Source organism: Corapipo altera, unplaced genomic scaffold (assembly GCF_003945725.1).
Source record: "Corapipo altera isolate COAL_440 unplaced genomic scaffold, ASM394572v1 2b, whole genome shotgun sequence".
In the NCBI taxonomy this organism is placed as follows: Eukaryota; Metazoa; Chordata; class Aves; order Passeriformes; family Pipridae; genus Corapipo; species Corapipo altera.
Window position 1 is genome coordinate 34,511,753 of NW_020884874.1, and position 19,982 is coordinate 34,531,734.

Below are 19,982 nucleotides of genomic sequence, written 5' to 3' on the forward strand. Positions count from 1 at the left end.
TATAGCCAGTTTATAAGTTGATGTTATTTACAGCAGGTGTTAAAGAATGTAGCATAAGAATAACATAAATCTTTACAAGAAAAGATGTGTGTTGTCTGTAATCAGCTGAGCAACACCAGTTGCTCATATCTTCTCATTCCATATGTGAGTATTTTAGGTTTGATTGTAAAGCTATGGTACTAGGTCTATCCACAGAAATAAAAATATGAGGACTTTAAGAGTTTGGTTTACATTTATTAAGACTTTATTAATTAAAAAAATACACATTTAGTTAGTCATCTGCAAGAAAGGGTGAAATCAGATAGTCTTCCATTATAAAGCTGAGACATCAAAAGAGATTTTTACTTTTAAGACATTTGTATTATATTGGCCTTGAAATCTCTTCCATTACCATCTTTCTGGAGGCAATACATATTGGAATGCCCTTGGAGACATAGGAACTGGCCAGTTTGATTGTTTCGCCTCTCTCACTCTGACCCTGTTGGATTATATGTGTGTTTCTTGGGTCAGGGGTCCCCCATTTTCCTTCTTCGTAGCAGTAGGTGTCCCAGGGGAGCTCTTAGCCTCAAGGCATTCAACTGCTCCATATGTCACCATAGACAACACAAGCACAGACAATAAAATATACAGTTTGACGTAAACTTGCAATTTGGTGCTATAACCAAAGGCAATGACAAATCCAAGTGATTCCCAGAGACGGTAATTTGCAAAGGCAGCCTCCTTGTGTTTCTCAAATAAAATGCCATAGAGTCCTGGAAGGAAGGAAGGAAGGACATGGCTTGTGAAGATTAAGCCTGCTACCATGTATTTTCTCCAAAGGGAATAAATAGATTCCAATGGGGAAGACAGACCCTCCCTCATACATGTCAGAGAAAGGAAAATATAAACTTTGTCTTAAAAAATTTTTGTGCCTCTGTGAGTTATTATAAGTGAAATAATAGAACCAACCAGACAAAATAGAGAATATCAGATAAAAGGGAATGAAAACATGAGGAAGGAAGGATGGGCTCTATTGAAGTGAGATGCCAGGAAGTTTATTTTTCAAAATATAAGCTACAAAAATGAAGGTTCTTGCACTGATGAACAAGTAAGTAAGGAGGAAGAGGAGATGTCCAGAACTGGCTTTTGACATTGTAGGGTCTCCATGTATGACTATTGAGAAGGTCATACCAAGTCCTTGCAGGCTTTCACAGAACAGGCAGTTTTGACTAGGGACAACATGGTCCTCAGGGACTAAGATGCTCCCATACGTCACCAGTTTTGGGAAGAACTTGATTGTACCCTGCATGCACTGTTGACTGTTCTTCAAACTATTTCTTTCACCTGCCTGAGAACATGCAGAGACTGCTCGTGTAAAATGTACGTCCCTTGTTTTCACCAGAACTCAGCCTCAGGGAGCCCCCAGGTGAGGCTCACACAGTGTTGCCAGTGGTGGTAATGTCTGCTATTCATATGTGCGAAGCTGAGAGAAATAAACTGACCCAAAACACTTAAATCAGAAAGCTGAGAAAACTGCTACAACTGGGCTCGAATTTAGTATGCAGGGAAGATTTGCACCTCTGAGATAAACAGGTTTTCAGCTCCTGGATGGTTTGGCAAACAGAATATCCTTGATGCACACAGAACCCCTGGGCAGCAGCTGGAAAACTTGCTTGACATAGAGACTTAGTTAAACAGATCATCCTAATGCAGCTGTGTTCACTGGGAAGATCCCACTGACTTTGGTCAGTTGCACACCCACAACTGGGAGTCAGGGTGGGATTCCCAGTCTCCAGGTCTGACTAGTGGAGCAGGCAGGAAAGGGGGGAGACCTTGCTTTCCTCTGGGTGCTGAGCTAGCATCAGTTGTGATAAAGAAGGGGGCATTTCCTCTGACTCAACTATGGTGTGCAGGGAGGGAAGAGAGGAATATCATGAACCTTGACTCTTCTCATCCACTTCTCTAACATCATATCTGTTTGAAATATGTACATTTAGCCAAAAGGCACAGAGGAGTACAAAGTTCTCCTAAAGTCTCGGTAGACTCAACTATCCCTTCAGTTTTGTTAGGTAGGGGGAGACTTCATCTGTATGTAAAAATCTACTGAATCCTGATGACTTCAAGAGGACATTTACTGAACTCTTTCAATTTACACATGATGGAAAATCTGGATAAGTCCATCACAAGATGTACTTAGTTCATTAAATTGGCTGAGTGGAGCGTAGCACGAATTATATGATAATCCTTCATAGTTTTGCCTAATAAATGAAAAAGTGCAAGTTGTTCATAAAACTTTCCTGATATGCCCAGTGTTATCTTCTGGAAAGCAATTAGTGAGGAGAGTTTAACATAGGAAGGTTTCTGATGCCATGACAGTTCTATACATTAAGATTTTAGCTTTCAGCTGGTACATGTTTTCCCTTGCTATTTTGAAGCCTTCTTTTTCAACCAAAACAATGGGAGAATTGAGTGAGGATCTAGTCCAAAGTTCAGCTATAGGAAGGGCTGACTTGGCCAGGAAGTCCTCATTTTCAGGATGCACATGTGCTATAGCTAGCAGTTACATAGGAGCACAATGGTGGTTTTGCCTCAAACCTAAATATTTGTCCTCATCACAAACACTGTCAAGTGCAGTGTGGTGCAAATTGCCTGGCTGAAACTTCACCAGGACCCACTGGGCTGGCTGAGTAGAGAGGCTGCTAGGTCTGCATTTTTACAGTTCACTTCCATGGCAATTATCCTGCTTGTTTACCACTGCTCGTTTTCCTACTCCTTCCCCCGCTTGTAGTACGCATGCGTATATGACAAGACTGCTGAAAATTGTTTGAGCCTAGGTTTATAAATGCTTTAGACTCATTCATATCCTTTCTGAAGATGCACATCAGCCTGTAAAGAACTTGATTTTACTGTAATCTACCTGACAGCTCTGTGCTACACAATTGTTATACCAGAAGTGAAATTGTCAATGGGTAATAACAGCATCTATGCTCAAGTTAAACAAGAAAGGGCACTACATGCTCTGAAATGAAGCATCTTTTATGGGAAATGAATGAGAGTGTCCATACATGAATGAAAACATGCTAGGAAGCCTTTATAAGGTGAAGTGATTCATCCACCATAAGCCTACATATCCTCTAGGGGGTACTCGAGTATTAACTATTCACAGCAGCACAAAGTGAGCCATCTTTGATTACCACAGAATACCTTAAGAATGTGGCACAATGCCATTGCATGTATTCACTGGTTAATCTATTGAAGCCCTAGCAGCAGTCATGGGAGCTTACCGAGGGAAATACCACAGACCCTAGTCACCAATGCTGTTTTGGAGGTCTTATAGTCTTTGATGCTGGGAATTTCTCATGTGATGTATATCTGTATAAAACTGATGAATGGGAGAAGACATTTAGCCCCAAGCAGGTATGTCAAACAAAAGATCCTGTTTTGGGATGCAGCATTGTGAGTTAATGTCACTGTACCTCTCTGTTAAGGTTTCATGTCATCACTCAGCATTTCACTGTGACAACGTGACAAAGCAAACTTTGTATAATTTTATAACTGGGAGCTGTGAAACAGCTGAATAAAATACAGACAGAAAAAAAAAAACAAACATTATGCAAGGAAAAGGAACATATGTGTTTTTTTTCCAAGCTAAAACACAGGTGAAATTTTCACTAGTATCCTGTAGGAATCTAGGAATGGACATGACCTGTTACAGTGCAGTAATAGAGCGTATGTCTTGTCACATAGCTCCAGAGCTCACTCACCATTAAATAAGCATGAAACTGCCTATGTCTCATCTGGGGGTTTGGGAATTACAGCCACTTCCCAGGCACCTTCTCTAATACTTAGGTCCTCTGTACCCACCCCTTTTTTTCCTAATGAAGGCTTCAGGTACACCTTTATCAGGTGTGCAGGGACCTTACTGAGGAGATGTCCTTACTGAGGACATCTCAAATGTATGTAAATCCTTGAAGAGAGGGTACAAAGATGATGGAGCCCAGCTCTTTTCACTGATGTCCAAGAAAAATGGACAAGAGGCAATGGGCATAAACTGAAATACCAGAGGTTTCCTCCGAACGTCAGGAAAAACATTTTACTTTGACGGTGAGCACTGGCACAGACTGTCCAGAGAGAGTGTGGAGTCTCTCTCCCTGAAAATAACCAAAAGCTGTCCAGACAGGATCCTAAGTAAGTGGCTCTGCCTGGGTGGCCCTGCATGAGCAATGGGTTTGGACCAGCTGATGTCCAGGGGTCCCTTCCAACCCTAACTCTTCTGTGATTCTGAAAGAAGCCCATTGTCTGAAGCAAGACTTTCTGGGAAAGACAGAAGCAGAACAAAGGGTGGGTCCTTTATCCCGGTGGAAGACTAAGATATGGCTCTCAAGAGTGTTGAGAAGAAGCTTAGTGAGCAGCAAGAAAGATTGTGGCTGAAGAAGCAGGAAATGAATGAACAGTTTTACTTCAGAGAGAGTAAATTCTCACTGATATTGTCCTTTCATAAACCTGAGTAATGAGTGCACTGATTTAAAATTTTTCCCTAAGGCACAAGGCTCTGGGTTACAATGTGAGATGATGAGAGGGTGTCCCTTGATGTAAGTGCAAGCTCTCCTCTAGAGGATATGAGCTGGAGCTGCTGGAGTGGCAGAGAGGGATGCTGGCTGGTTGCTTCCTTATGTGTAGAGGCAGGGACTCTAGATATGCTTGAAAGGAGAGTACTGTCAGTGCCGGCCAATGGACTGCTGTGTTTTCCCTTTGGTTCTCTCATGACAGTTTATCTAGTGGGTGAAATCATCTAAGCTCCTGAAACAAGCAAAGGCACCAAAGGGAGGGAGGCCGAGACACATAACCTGATGTGTGCCCAGAGGAGCTAGTTCTGCTACATGTATATTCCTATGGCATCTGCTAAATAGGAATTTGAGATAGAGGAAAACAATACTGATGAAATAAGAGGCAAAATACGGGAGCAGAAGGGAGATCATTTAACTGTCTTACTGACTCAGGCTATGGCATTGATTTAAAAAGACTGTGACTGACAGTCATGAGCAGACTTTACTTCAAGTCATCACAGACTATAACTCTTTCTTGCCCTCTCCAGCACTTGAGAGTCTGGCTTTAGGGTCTGTAAGAGAACTGCCTTTAGTTTTCATTAGGGGATAAGTTTAAACAATCCCCTACAGAAGTCAGTTTGTATCAGCTAATTATACGAACTGTTAGTACATAATAATTAATTGCACTGTGTCACAAAGCAGAATATAAAAGACTGTAAGAATAAACCTAATGCATGAGATTAGAAGTCCAATGGCGTACTTTCAGTAACAGGCTCCTGGGTTAAGAGCGTAAGAAATGAGGCAAGAATACAGTGATATTTGCCCCCAAAAGTCTTTCCGACTCTGGCAATCAAAGACATAGGGACATTCTGAATTGGAGATTTCTTCTGGACCACCAGCCTTTAATAGCCCCAAAGAACATTTTCCCCTGAAGTGATGTAATTCCAACTGAAAAACATTTTTGGCAATGAATTCTATACTTTGATTATGCATTGGGTGAAAAATGGTTTGATTTCTACAAAGGCTTCTGTCTGATAACTTCATCTGGTGCCACTAATTCTGTTTTTAAGAGAAACAGTGAATTTCTAATCACCTTCTCCATATTCTTAATGACCTTACCAACTGGTTTCTGTACTTATCACTTGTCCAGGCTAAAGAGCTCTAGCTTGTTAGGCTTCCTTCAAGTGGAAGTCTCCCATGATTCAGCTCTGTTTTATTGCCTTCTTTTGCCTTATCACACTGGATTATGATTTTTGAAATGGAGTGAATTGGAACTGTATGGATTTACTTGCTTGTATAATGTTTCTTTCTGTAGTTTTCTCCTTCATTTTTTTTTCTAGTAACTCCTAACAGCTAATTTCCTTCTTCTTTTGTTGCCGAGCTTTGAGCTGATTTTTTATCCAGAGTGCTCTCCTTTATTGTAAAAGACAGACTAAACGTATCATTCTTTTAAGTTCCTAATTTTTCTTTGAAATACTCCTCCAGAATATTTATTTTGAATACTCCTTATCATCTGCTGCAGTATTCTTCTCTCTTCATCTTGGAAAAATTGATTAAATGAGTATTTTTCTTACTTATTCCCAATGTGCTCTTATTTCTTCTACTTTCCCATGATTCAACATATTTCTTTTAGATGCTGTCTTAATGCCATTATCATTTTTATGCATGCATTGTTTTACAGATGCAAACATGCAGATTCTTATATCTCAAGAGAATACATTTCATTGCCAACAGGACTTACCATTAGTTTGTGTTTGCCAAACGGCATCAGATAGGCCCCAAAGAGCAGGGAATACAAAAAACACAGCGAGCTGCTTAGGATGAGGTTTCCACAGCAGTAGTGCTATTATACAGGTGGTGTTTGTAACTGTGGCTGTTGATTTAGAAAGAAAGAGGAGAAATATAGATGCAATTATATACAGGACAGATAGTGATAGATAATGCTTTTTTATTCTTCTCACAACTAGAGCACAAGGCAGTCTTAAAATCTTTCTGGTTCTTTGAGATTTGTGCTGACTGAGTTGATATCACATGAAATACAAGACAATGCAGGCCTTTGGGAGTCTTCAGTTCACAGTTCTGAGCAGTGTCCTGAGCTGAGAGATCCTCAGCGCTGGCATGGCTGTTAGACCAAAGGACACGAACTGCCACTGAGTAGGAGAAGGGCTACTGAAAGACTTGCACTCACCATGTGAGGCATGTGGGAAGGGAGTGCAAAAACCCTTCTTCTCTCCTTGCCTAATCCTTAAATGAGATTTCCATTCAGGGCCAGAGGAAACAGTTAAGGATATCTAGAGGGTTTGGTGGTTTTTGGTCTTTCTTAAATGTGCAAATTTCTTCCCAAGGCAAAATGAAAATTACTGTCCCATACGCAAGTCCTTAAATTATTCTAGCCTGACACTCTGGCATATGACTTTATATTTCTCCCTGCTAGAACAAGCAGTAGAAATGGCACAAGGCCAACCTTTAAAAATTTTCCTGAAATTTTGCTGAAATTTCCAAGTTTACCATTCCCCAAGACTCAGATCAACAGTGATTTTCTTTCACTCCATAAAGGTGAGGATTTTTCAGCCCAGTGGAGAAATCCTTCACTGTTATAGAGCAAGTCTCAAATTCTGCTTTAAGATCATTTATCACTGGCTGCATTAGAGGTATAAAGCATCAAGACTATTGGGCACTTTCTGCATAGATAATACCCTCAAAAGCATGGTGAACTTACATCACCAGCAAAGTGATGTAACACAAAGACTTCAATTCAGTGCTTAATTGTGAACTGTGCTGCCTCTCTTCTCATGAATGAAGTTTGTGAAGTTTGCCTCCAGACTGGCTTTGGTATTAATTGATAGCTGACAGCAAGTTACCCCTCTGTGCATGGGGTGCAAGGGGTGGAGCACTGGTTTTGATCTATTACATGAGGTGATCAGTCATTCAAGAAACATTCACATACCTAATGCAAATAGAAGTTTTCTACCCGTGAACTGAGAGATCTTTCCAAAGAGCAGAGAGCAGAGGGAATTTACAGCTGCAAAGCAGATCATCAGATATCCAATGTACTGTATCCCTAGGGCACAGGTCACGTATGCCTGGAAGAGAAGAGACAGTGGTGCTACATTATCTTCCATGAAAATACACACTTAAGGTTCAAAGGTCTTAGCCTGAGTATTTGGTAAATAGCATGGACAAGATCAAAGGAGCAGAGCTGGAGAGTTTGCTGACAAGTCCCTGGTGTATTGATATAGTTGGTCTTCAGCAGCAATACTCCTAGCCCAGGTCCCAGTCAGACTGATGCCATGCAAACAGAGCAACAACAAGCAGAACAAATCAGAGCACTGCACGCTATAAATAAAACTCCTGGAAGTAGCATTAGAAATTTTTTGCCCTTCCCTTCATAGCCCAAGAGGTGAAAATTGACAGTTGAAACTATGGTCATTACAGAGCAGTTCCCAAGAAACGAAGAGGATCTCATCTATAAGAGCATATGACCAGTGGAGGTGATCATGGAGTGCCTCTTTCAATCCATTACAACATAGCAGCAAGCGTACTCTTCCATCTTCTTTGATGCAAGGTTTGAAAACTTAAGCATCAAAGAAGCAGCTCAGGAAGATTTCTCCCTTTCTTTGGGTTTTTTTTCAACAAATGCATGAAGAACACACCTGCTGTGTGTCTCGGTTTGTAGACAAACTGGAGGAGCAGAGGTGGTTTTAATCATTTCAATCCATCAGGGTTTGGACCTATTGCACTAGTGACTGGTGAGGGCTTTCAGCCAGCCATGTTGAGGACTTGCTCTCTTACCGTAAAGGTTGTCAAAATAAAATACATGATATGTGTGCTGACTTGCACTTATACAAACTCTAGGGAAACCAGAAGGAAGGACGATATAAAAGCTTTGCTGGCTTCTGGCTTTTCTCCCAGTTTGTTACTTACAACAAGCTGAAGAGTTTGAACCTGTAGCTCTCTGCTGTGGCCTCCACTGGTGAGTTAAGCTCTCTACTGCACTCTTTTTGAGGTTGTTCCAAGGGACATATTTACTGCTGGCCTCTACTCTTTGAAGATGCCACTCAGAGTTCATTCAAGCAGAAGTAAGCAGTAATTTAGCAATCCACAAATCACCATTGAAAACATCTTCATTTAACAAGTAAATATAGATTCAGATGCAATAGTAAGACGCAAAGACACAAAGAAAAGTCAGACAGAAATAGATTTCCATTCTCATCCACACCTTTGTGTAGTCACCAGAAAGAAATCCCTGTTCAAACCCACTGTACATTGTCAGAGGGATTAGAAGACACTGCCTTTTATCTTTAAGATGCTGGAAAGTTGCTAGGAACGTAGACCAAAAAGATGGTATCTCTAGTTTTTCTTTCTCAGTCTCTGCTTGATCAGATTTGATCTGGTCCAGAAATATAATAATCAGCAACACAGCTAGCACACCACTAGCTGCAAAAAAAAAAACAAAACAAAAAGTTCATGAAAAACTGAGGAATGCTGGGAGAATGATGGGAAGTTGCTTGCTGCTGTTATTGTTCTGACTTAATGCTTAGCTCTCTGTGGGATATTTTGGCAGATGCCTCTGATTCCGTTTCAGTGTAAAGGCCATTTCTGTATAAACAAGAAGGCCTGATCTACATTCACATCTTCTGCATACAGCTGCACACCTCACAAATCCCCTCAGCTTAACTGTGACTGTCCTGTTGTGACAGCCGCCGGGCCAGCTGCACGGCCGCAGAGGGTGATGGCTCACCCTTCCAGGGCAATCCAGGGGCGCGGGGATGGGGAGTTGGCCAGGAACAGCTCCCTCAGGAGCTATCAAAAGCCTTTAAATCAACATGAGAGAGGAATATTCACTTCTAGTGCCAAGTTTTTCATGGCTAGGGGGGATCTTCTTTCGAATACATGGAAAAAAAAATAAATGCTGTCTTGGATCTCAGTATATGTTGTGCTTTTTCTTTTCCTTTTTTTTTTTTTTTGTTTCAGCTCAGAACAATGCTTTGAGTATGGAATATGTGCTGTTTTGATGATGATGGTGAGCAATTTTAGCTAACTTGAAAAAGATTGAAGTTACTTCCTAGTAGAAGTACCATATGAAAGAATACATAGGGTAGTTAATCAGAAAATGATTTGTTGCTTGTGTAGTGAATCAATACAATTTTTTTCATGTTATCGAGAAGATAAACTTGTCTCATATTATACACGAAAAAGCCATAGATTCACAATTGATTGCTTCATTATGAATGCAGGGCATGATTATGTTTCCTCTCTTACTTATGCTGACTAGAATTCCATCCATGAAAACAAGTAGAGTTCAGAGTAAGAGGAGAACCAGGCACCTCTTCCCATCCACACTGCCTGTTTAATGTGCTCCTATGTTATGTGCATGGCTACTGTCTCTTCTGTGGACTTTTAATGTCCAAATACATCAGCAGATTTACAATAAACTGCCTCAATTTTTTGTTGTTTATTATTTTTCTTCCATATCTCCTAGAATGAAACTGTATTCTCCAGTGTCCTGGTTCCCTACAGAGGCTGAGCTGTAAACTCTTCATGATGTAAGTAATTGCTGGTTCTGCCAGGGTGTTTATTAGTACATATGGCTAATTGCAGGACTTACATGGGCGAGAGCAGGACATCCACATTTTCAGGAAAAATATTCTAACAAATATGTCAAATGAATCAAGAGCCATTAGAGGAGATAATGACATGGCTTAAGAATGGTTGGTATGAACGTAAGTAGAAACATTCACAGTCCTTGAGAAAACTCAACAACAAAGACTACGCTAGTATTGTTTCCACCCAAGCTGGGCAAAATATGTATTCAGCCACCAAATAGAGGACACATTTAAAAATGTCTGTGGATGAAATATTTAGCTATTTGCTTTCCCTTGAGGTGGGAAAAGACATATCTTTTATTAAAAGCTTAAAAGAAAAATGAAACCCTACTGATGTGGGGTCAGTAGACAGCAGGGTTGCATTCATTTTACATGAGCAAAGCCTAAGGGAGTGCTGTATATGTTAGTCATCAAATTTAAATTTAAACTTGTGAGACAAACTTGCCTTTAGCAGAAAGTCATCAGCTCCAGTACACTCTAGAAGGGAAATGGGGGGATATTCTTTACATTTTCTCACCAATTAGGAATGGAGGCTGGGGAAAGAGGAAGGGTTTGCTGCACTGCCCTTGTCCAGTGAGAGCTGGCTCTGTCTAGATCACATGCACTCTGTTGGAGCACATAATAAATTCCATGCATCTGTCTCAGCACAGAGAATACATCTATGTTCAGAGACTGCGAAGATATTTTAATGGAGTCAAGGTGGCATATTGCCTTGCCAAATACTTTCTTTTATCCAGAGGATAACTTGTTTTGAGCTGGATACTTTTTGAAATTTCCTCACTCAATGAATCTTGGTACATCTATTTGTCTTTCCAATTTTTGATGGCATCAGCCTTCCCCGTCTTTGATTCTTTTCTAGCCTGATGCAAGGGAGGTCTTTAGAAGCCGTAGTTAGTAAAAGGGAGCAAATTAGCACATTTGCCTACTGCTTCTCTTCAACTTTGCCTTTCACACCAAGGTATGCAAGCAGCGCAATTAAGAGTTCACTGCAGTTGTGAAGTGTCAGCAGGGATCCAAAAACCTTCCCTCAAATGACTGCTTGTTCTGGGAGCTGTGGTTCAGGTCCACCTCTAAATACAATGTAGTTCTTGTGCTAAAACTTCTTTATATATGGTAGGACACCAGTCAATTCTGATAGGCATCCCCACTTGACTAGAAGTTGGTGAGTTCAAGTACTGCTATCTGAGCTGCTCTTACCATCTTGGACCTCTACATGCATATAAATTTGCCCTATGCCATCAATAACTAGATCACTATTACTGGTCCTGACAATAGTGAATTTAAAACCATCTCATGCATAACTGGATAAGCTGCTGTAATCCTGTAATTGCAATGTGGGCATACTTTTGAGTCTAGTCTGTAGAGGAACACTGACTTTGGGTGAAATAATGGGGTTATCATACTGGGCTTCAACTTTATATCAGGTAAAAAGTGTAAAGAATGTCTTGCTCCTTTAGATAAAAAAATATACAGCTCTGGCATAAAACATTTGAAACTAGACAGGAGTTGTTTACAAGTCTCACATATCTTATTTCCTTTTAGCAAATTGGATTGAAGAAGAAAGTCAGGAACTTAATCTGCAAAGTCATGCTAGATTTCAGAAGTACTAGATTCCCCATCAGTGATATTGCTTATAGATTGTGTGTATTACTTACCACTGTAAACCCCTAGCAGTGTGTAGATTAAGGAGTGGGAGGGTTTCGCTGAATCAGTGGTGTTAGTGGTATCAGCCAGGCAGTTGTATGCTCCACAGCATGCCAGGTCTTCTTCTGAGATTTCCACTAATTCAGTAAGAACCAAAAGAAAGGCACGTTAGTGAAGAGATCAGATAACTGCACACTATACATAAGGATATAAAGAGATGGGAATCCAGTGCTCAGTGATTGGTCCCCATTTCAAATCCTTCCTGATTAGAAATTATTAACTTCAGAATCCCAATTTAACACACAAATATTTGATTTAACAGAAGCAGTAGCTTCCGACTGAACACTGAACTGATGGTTACATGGAGATAAGGACTAAAATTAAAGGTTAAAATACGGATGCAACCTCAATTTGCAGTATTCAAAGTTCCAGTGCATATTGCTACATCTTAGTCATAACACCCCATGAGACAGGTCCCTTAGTTTACACTGCCACTGAACTGATGGTCCACAGTTCTTACAACCATTGCACATTATCCCTCTCCAGATAATGTCTATATATGTTATAGGAACAGAAACCACTTCAAGGCATCTTTTTGTTTTATAAATTCAAATTATGACTACCCAGTAATGCAGTCTTCCAAGAAGCCTGCTTTTCCTGGTTTTATTATTTTATTACTGGCTTTATAAGTTTCTGAGAACATACCTTAAACTAGATCAGTTTGGCAGGGTTTGGAGTAAGACCTTTGCTTTGTTCAATCTTACCAGTGTTGTGCTGGTCATACATCAAAGCCACACACATGTGCTCACACATACTGTGTGTCACCATGACACCATGCCTACTTCCTCTTGATAAAGAATAAATACTAATCCAAAGTGTAAGCCTGAATAAGCTGTGTAGTGGAGAAGGATGATCAAAAAGCTATACAATTATTTTAATGTTTTCACTGCAGAATTTGTCATTGGTCCAAGCACAATAAAGGGCAGTACACTTGTACCTTGGTTGAGTCCTTAAATAAGAGCTGATCTGTAATTTTTCAATTAAGGTTATTGCATAACTATGTTTAGTGTGGTTTTCCTCATTGCTTACAATCAAAGCTGCTGCAATGTGAATCAGCTGTTCAACTAGCTTCATAAACAACTTTAGGTTTAATATCAGATAAAATTTAATAACGTAAAGAAAATCATTACCTTATTATAGCCACTGGCTAGTGCTATAGACCTTCAGCAAAAATTGGACAATCAGACCCTCAGCAAAATTAACATATGCAAAAGATGAGTCACACAAGTGAAGTGTGGAAGTGTGTAAAACAAGTTTTTCATCTGTTCATGAATCATCTGAAGATGCACATGCAATTAGTGATATGGAAGTTGCAAGGCAGGGTTTGCACTGTTTCTCTGGAATTAAGGCTGCAATATTGACGAGTGAGAAAGCATGACTTGTAATTTACCCTGAGTACTGTCTTCTGTTGTAGTATTGCTTCATGGTGTAACTTTGCCTTGCTGTGTCTGGATGCAGTGATGCAGGCAATTTGTCAAGTGTAGGTATATGTCTGAATTCTATGCATTTTGATTCTGAAGACAAATGCTATATCTTTCTGACTGCTCAGTGAAATTGTACATTTTAAGTATATGAACAGTATGGATGGATACCTTTGTTGCAATGTCAGAGGAGAGAAAAATATGGGAGAGGTTGGAGATGCTTACTCTCTCACCTCTGCAAAGAAGCTCCCTCTAGATTAAAGCTGAGTCTCACTGAGAAGGCGCAGCAGAGAAGCTTATGGTATAACTGCTCATCACTGTTGTGAAGATATGCAAGGCCTTTGACTTTGAGAGCTGTTCACAGCACATCTCCCAGGAACACTGCATTTTCTGAAATTCTATATAATTGATTAAAAAAATAAGTAAAAGAAATTCGTTAGAATTTGGAGGAATATCCTCAGATGTAAAACTAGGAAGGGATTTACAAGACAAAAAAAGTAGAGGTTTAGTCCTCTTATTAAAATGATGTGTACTGTGAGGCAGAGGAGAGTAAAATGGTTGCAGTCTGTGCAGACCCCACAGCTGCACCACAGCCTCTGCCCTGCAAGCAAAATCAGAACAAACAGTCCCTCCTGAGATATCACGTGGCTCAGTGATCAAGTCAGCAGGGCTCCACTGCACTTTGAAAGCAGTCCGTTAACATTCTGCTCTAATGGTGTTTCATCTGTAGTTATTTGGGTTTAAAGGAAGCCTGATTCTCCAAAAGTATCACACCTTGTGACAACTACTTTGCCATAAAGCCAAGCATTCAAAGATTAAAACATGATGCCAGCTCCCTGATATTTAGTTTTAAACTAGTACCTGCTTGAATACTCTTCAGAGGACATACTGCTTAATTGAGCCAGGGAAGAGAGGTAACCTCCTGCTACTTATAGTAGAATGCATATGGAAAGTCCCTGTTGTGACTTTGACAGGATAAAGAATGCACAGGAGACTGCAATGATAATATATCGTAGCATTTTGAATCTCTAAGGTGGCATCCAAGTATTACTTTATCTTCACAACTGCCCATTTAAAGCTGACACCAATTACATGCATGGGAAATGAGGGCACTGCTGTTGAGTGATTTCTTCAAGCTACATCGGCATCTGCTCTCTGAGCCTAAAATACAGCAGAGGAGCCCGGGCACACAGACTCTTGCCAACAGCTACTGCTATTTCTTCTTGACAGTTCTGTAGAGCACTCATTTTCAGCAAGCACCAGCATCAGCTTGACTCCTCTTGAATGTTTAAAAGCGTATTAATTCAGTACTACAAACTTTGCAAAAAGGTTGCTTCATGTTTTGCCTTTTGTTTTAATCCACTTTAAATAGAAGTTAGATGTGAAAAACTGTCACTTCCAGGAGCCTATCCATGCTTTACAACACAGGGGTGGAATTAAATCAGAATTCAATAGACATCTATTTTTGAGCTATTTGTCTGAACTCTTTTTATGGCTGATGAAGAGTTGATAGAAAATAGACACTTTCAGAGAGCAAAGCAGCCCATCTATTTCATACATCTATCTTCAGATGAGCTAACTCACATCTGAAGTGCCTATTTCCACTGGCTATGGAAGCTCAGCTGCAGAAATTTACCTTTTATCTATCTAGCTGAAATTTATAGAAAGAAGAGCCAAAATTTTAAAATATATTTTACCTTTGCTGGAAGATTGGCTAAATATCAAGGATGAGACAAGATTTCCCCAGATGCCAGAGGACTGAAATATCAGAAAGAAGACCCCAAAGTATTGGTTGATAATGTCTTTTGCATTTTTTCCTGCTTTCTCAGCATAAGAAGTGCCAGCAATGGTGAGGTAAGTGCATTTGGCAGACCAGAGTGGTGCTCCTCCTAGGCCCAGGATCACAGATGTAGGGATTAGTGTGTACCTGCCAAAGAACACTTTATTTAGCATAGCTGTTGTCCATTAGCATAATGATAATTTCTCCTAAGATTCAGAGGCAAAAATAGGCATCAAAGAAATAGATTTATCCTTTGTATGACACAATAAATCTGTTGCATGGAATCCAGAAAAGGCCAGTCTTACGAAGTTTGGGATGTACAAGCACTCCCAGCTCTGTCAGGGACAAGGCCTAAGCTAGGCTGGCTAGGTCTTTGCTCATGTGCCTTATCTTCTTCTAACTGAGAATTAAATTGTACCTGCACTTCAGAAGATGGATCACAACAACTTGCCTCCAAAGAGCTGCAATCCCTGTCTCTGGAGACTGGAAGTTGTTCATCCACCTCTGAAAAAGCAAGGTAGGAGCTACCCTCTTCCTGTGGTCCTCTTCTCCCAGGGCTACTGTCTGGAAGATAGCCTTCCTTTCAATCTTTTCAAAAACAGTCCTAAAAGTAATTTGGCTTTTAAATGAAATCTCTAATTTTTTTCCCAAAGGGGAATCTCTGCTACGAATGTGAGTTAGAGAAGCAACTTCAGATGGGTGAACGATGTATTCATTCTGACTTTTTGCACATTTTCATCTCTCTGGTTCACCTGCTACTGGATTTATTTATCTCTATTTCTTGCAGGTAGCACTTTTGCATCCAACTTTCTAATATGCAACACAGAGGTAGAGTAAGAATTGAGAAGAAAAAGAAGCCAGAATTTTGCCCTTACTTATTTTGTTCAAACACAGTAGACAGAGTTAAAGTATTTAAATTGTACCAGCTAGCATAGAAGTTCCCTAAGGAGAATGCAATGTAGCAGCACATAGAGATTGCAATGGTCCACTTGCAGCCCAGTTCCTTGATGAGGATTGGAGGGAGGAACATAGATGATAAGATGAGCGCAGCATAGAGAACGCTTAGGGAAGCAACACCCAGGCCTTCTTCTGAGTTGAGACTGCTCTGCATGGACAAAAACAGTGATTGAGACAAATTTTATCACAGGCACATATTATTATGGTGTACAGAGAGTGGCTTCAGGTAGAAATGGAGAGACGCAGCATCTGGGGCTGGTGTTACTGTCTCCTTTCCCCAAAGCAATCTGATTATGGATTTATGGTTTTCCTCACAATGATAGAACAGTTATGAAAATACGACACAAAACCAGTTGAGGATTGCTCAGATTCAAAGCTTCAGTAAGTCAGACCTTAGATTTGATGTAATTTTTTTTAGTTTCTCTTTGAAAGCAAGTTAAATGAAGGATAGTTTCTTTTCCTGGCCCTCACTTGTTCACTTGTTCACAGAATCACAGAATATCCTGAGTTGGAAGGGACCCACAAGGATCATTGAGTCCAACTCTTAGCCCTGCACAGGACCATCCCCGAGAATAACATCAAGTGCCTGAAAGCATCATCCAAATGCTTCTTGAACTCTGTCAGGCTGGTGCTGTGACCACTTCCCTGGGGAGCCTGTTCCAGTGCCCAACCACCCTTTGGATGAAGAACCTTTTTCCAATACCGAACCTAAACACCTCCTGGCACAACTTCAGGCCATTCCCTCAGGTCCTGTCACTGATCACCACAGAGAAGAGATCAGTGCCTGTCCCTCCTCTTCCTCTCGTAAGGAAGTTGTCACTGCAATGAGGTCTCCCCTCAGTCTCCTCTTCTCCAGGTTGAACAGACCAAGTGACCTCAGATGCTCCTCATATGGCTTCCCCTCCAGGCCCTTCACCATCTTCGTTGTCCTCAGGCAGGCAGGAATATCCTCAGATCTGCATTGTAAGGCCTGACTTAGCAACAGTAGAAGATTCTTTGCTTTAAAGTACAGGTCTGATAATTTCTAAATTCTTCAGAGACCAAGGTTCAATATCCTAATATGCTCACAGCAACCCTTTGTAGTTGGAGGTAATTGATTCAGCCACATTTTGACAAGGGATCAATAACTGATCTAACCAGGTGTTATAGTTTTATGCTCAAAGTAGTTCTTGTCTTGATACTATTAAAGTTGAAATGAGAAGATCAAGTTGGGAGACCTGGACAAGCTTGAAAAGTGGGCCTGTGTGAATCTAATGAGGTTCAACTATTCCAAGTGCAAGGGGCACCTGGGTAGGGGCAATCCCAATCATAAGCACAGACTGGGAGAAGAACTCATTGAGACTAGCCCTGCAGGGAAGGACTTGAGGATTCTTGTGGATGAAAAGCTGGACATGAGCAACAGCATATGCTCACAGCCCAGAAGGCCAATCACATCCTGGGCTGCATCAAAATAACTGTGACCAGAAGAAGGACTGGATGCTGAGGGGCTGGCACTGGAGAGTGCTGGAGGAGAGTGAGGCTGTTGGTACTTGACAGAACACTTTCAAGTGGCTGTGCAGTCTGGCCATGCAGGACCATGGTGACGGTCATGCAGCAACCTTGGTGAGAAACAGGCACCAGGGATGTGAGGTCAGGGGCTTCCCTGCTGAGCAGCGTCGAAGTATTTGAGAATTGGAATGGTTGTTTTGTAAACTGTCAAAGAGGCTTCCTGATCTCAGAGGTCTTATTTCTGACATATCACGTGCCTGGTTTTGTCAGATATAGCTTCCAAAAATTAGAAGCCAGGCCTCCAAAACCATATGATTAGCTTAATTGTTACTGTCTGGGGTTTCTCTGGGGGGTCTGGGTAGTGGACTATTGAAATGAATAATAAAAATTTTTAATGTTCCAGCACTTAACCTGAGTATGCATAATTTCAGATGGTGGGACTGACTTGCGGCTTCTTGGGTTTATCTTCCCCTGCCTCATTAGTCTCCCCAACTCTCATGTCCATCCAGTTTTGAGGATATTTTTGCATAACTTCTCTGAACTCAGAATTTGACAAAGTCAGCAATGAGAAGATGTTCCAGAAGAGGAGAAGAGAAATGTACAGAACTAGCAAGGACCTCTTCCTGAAGCGAGATCAACCTCTTGCTATTGCAAATAAGTGCATCGTGTTATGTGTCAAGTTCCACCTTTAAGGCATACAGATTCCCACTCCAGTGGGAAAATCCAATCCAATTGATCATGGTCATATGTTAATATCCTGCCTAAAGTTACTTATGAGTAGTTTATATTCATTTACTAGAAACAAGGCCAACAGAGTCTTCTAGTCTGAGAAGTTTCTCCTTGTGTTTATCTACTCTGAAGTATTCATAGACAGCAACAGTAACCCTCAGTCTTTCATTTTGGTTAAACAAATGTGCTCTAATGGTATCCTGAGTGTTCAAGTCATTTTAGAAAGTCATCTCTGCTACTATGTCTTAGGATGTTAATGCCACTACAAACCACAACTGCCTTTCATTTAAAATAATATCTTTTATGATCCCAGTAATTACTATATTATTTTATACTTAAATTATTTAATGGTTTGGGCATACATTTTTATTATTTTATATTGACGTACGATAATAATAATAATTATAAACCCACAGCAATTTAGAAATATTTAAAAAAACCCTTTCCAGAAACTGAATTTGTTTTCCGTTTTGCAATATCTTCTTTTCAGAAAAATCTCAGGTAAATTTGTTTAAACAACTTTGTGAATCTGAAGAAGTATTATGCCACAAGCACTCAAGCTATTTGAGAAACACTAGAATAAAATATTTAGTAAATACTATGAATCTGAGTGAGGAATACTAACCTGCAGCAAGTTAATGTCCTAACCCACCTCACAGAGACATGGAAAGATGGATGTGTTTCCTGCTACCAACTGTTCTGATGCCCTTCCAGGTCAACTGTCCTGCTAACCAGTGGGAGATTCCCACTTACCTGTAGACTTTGGAGTCCTCCGTAAGCAGTAAAGAGGAATAAAAATCCAAAAGAAATGACCAAAACATTCTTGAGATTCCTTTCCATGTTGTTTCATAGAAGACAAAAGGTCTGCTGGTGGGCAGAGCTGATCCAATTACTCCAGGGGATGATTTGAGTTGGAGAAAAACAGCTTGTGTCTTGCTGGGAAAGGTCACTTCTTTCTGTGTTTGTGAAGGGAAGAGTTGTTAATTATTTGAAGACTGGCCAGTGAACTTTACTTTTACTTGTACTGAAAACGTGTTTTGGAGTTGTTATTCATTCACCTGTTCTGACTCCAGCAATAGCAGTTGCCCCTGAAGGACACCTACATGTTTTATTAGATGGGTATATAAGTCACTTGCAACACTTGGACCAATGTGAGTATTGCAGTTGTACATTATATGGCTCTCTACTACAAGCAGCACATAAATAAAAAAATGCAAGCACTGAAATTGCTTTCTGGCAGAAAAATATACTAATCCATAAAGGGCAAAGATTAAACCATTGTACTGAAACCCCTATTAGGCCTATTGCTTAACTAAGATTACAAAAGCATACCAGGAAATGAGATTGTGTTACAGTGCTGTCTGCATACACCAGCTCTGTAGCTGTGCAGCACAGAAAACCAAGGCTGCCGGCTGCTTTGCAGGTGAGAGGGTCTTCATTCATGGGGAACACCATGGCTTTGGTCTTTGAAATTTACCAAGTCATAGTCATGAAAATAATTTTTCTCCACCTTTCTCATCAACTCAAAAGCCAAGAAGAAAGCAGATTGAGCAGATAAATGTAAAAGCAACTTCCCCTCCCCTTCTCTGGCCCTAAGCCTGGCAGGGTGAACAAGACCCTTCCTACAGATGTGGCAGAGGAGGGATTTGAACTTTGGATCAAAGTGAAATCCAAGGAAGTCCATGGTATAATGTAAAAAGATTCAAGTGGAGATGGTCTGTAGGGTGTCCATAGTGTTCATCGGGAATGCACAGCTAAGACTTGGTCCAAA

The 19,982-nt window shown here is 40.5% G+C and overlaps 1 protein-coding gene across 1 annotated transcript; it reads right to left on the minus strand.

Moving 5' to 3' along the window:
• Positions 1–226: 226 nt before the first annotated feature.
• On the minus strand, positions 227–19,346 carry UNC93A (unc-93 homolog A). Its single transcript, XM_027634187.1, has 8 exons — positions 18,965–19,346; positions 15,961–16,142; positions 14,955–15,184; positions 11,788–11,913; positions 8,746–8,963; positions 7,474–7,609; positions 6,268–6,399; positions 227–752 (listed from the first exon to the last, which is right to left on the minus strand). The coding sequence occupies exons 1-8, from the start codon at positions 19,049–19,051 to the stop codon at positions 487–489; spliced, it is 1,377 nt and encodes a 458-aa protein (XP_027489988.1). The 5' UTR covers positions 19,052–19,346; the 3' UTR covers positions 227–486.
• Between the last annotated feature and the right edge of the window lie 636 nt (positions 19,347–19,982).

Bases quoted from the DNA above. Each gene is read 5' to 3' on its own strand.
- UNC93A (XM_027634187.1), bottom strand. From the start codon at position 19,051: ATGGAAAGGAATCTCAAGAATGTTTTGGTCATTTCTTTTGGATTTTTA. The intron at 15,185-15,960 runs GTACAATTTAAA...GTTCTTTGGCAG, and splicing joins GGGAACTTCTATGCTAGCTG to GTACACACTAATCCCTACAT. The intron at 7,610-8,745 runs GTGTGGATGAGA...CTTCTCTTCCAG, and splicing joins TTTCTGGTGACTACACAAAG to GCATACGTGACCTGTGCCCT.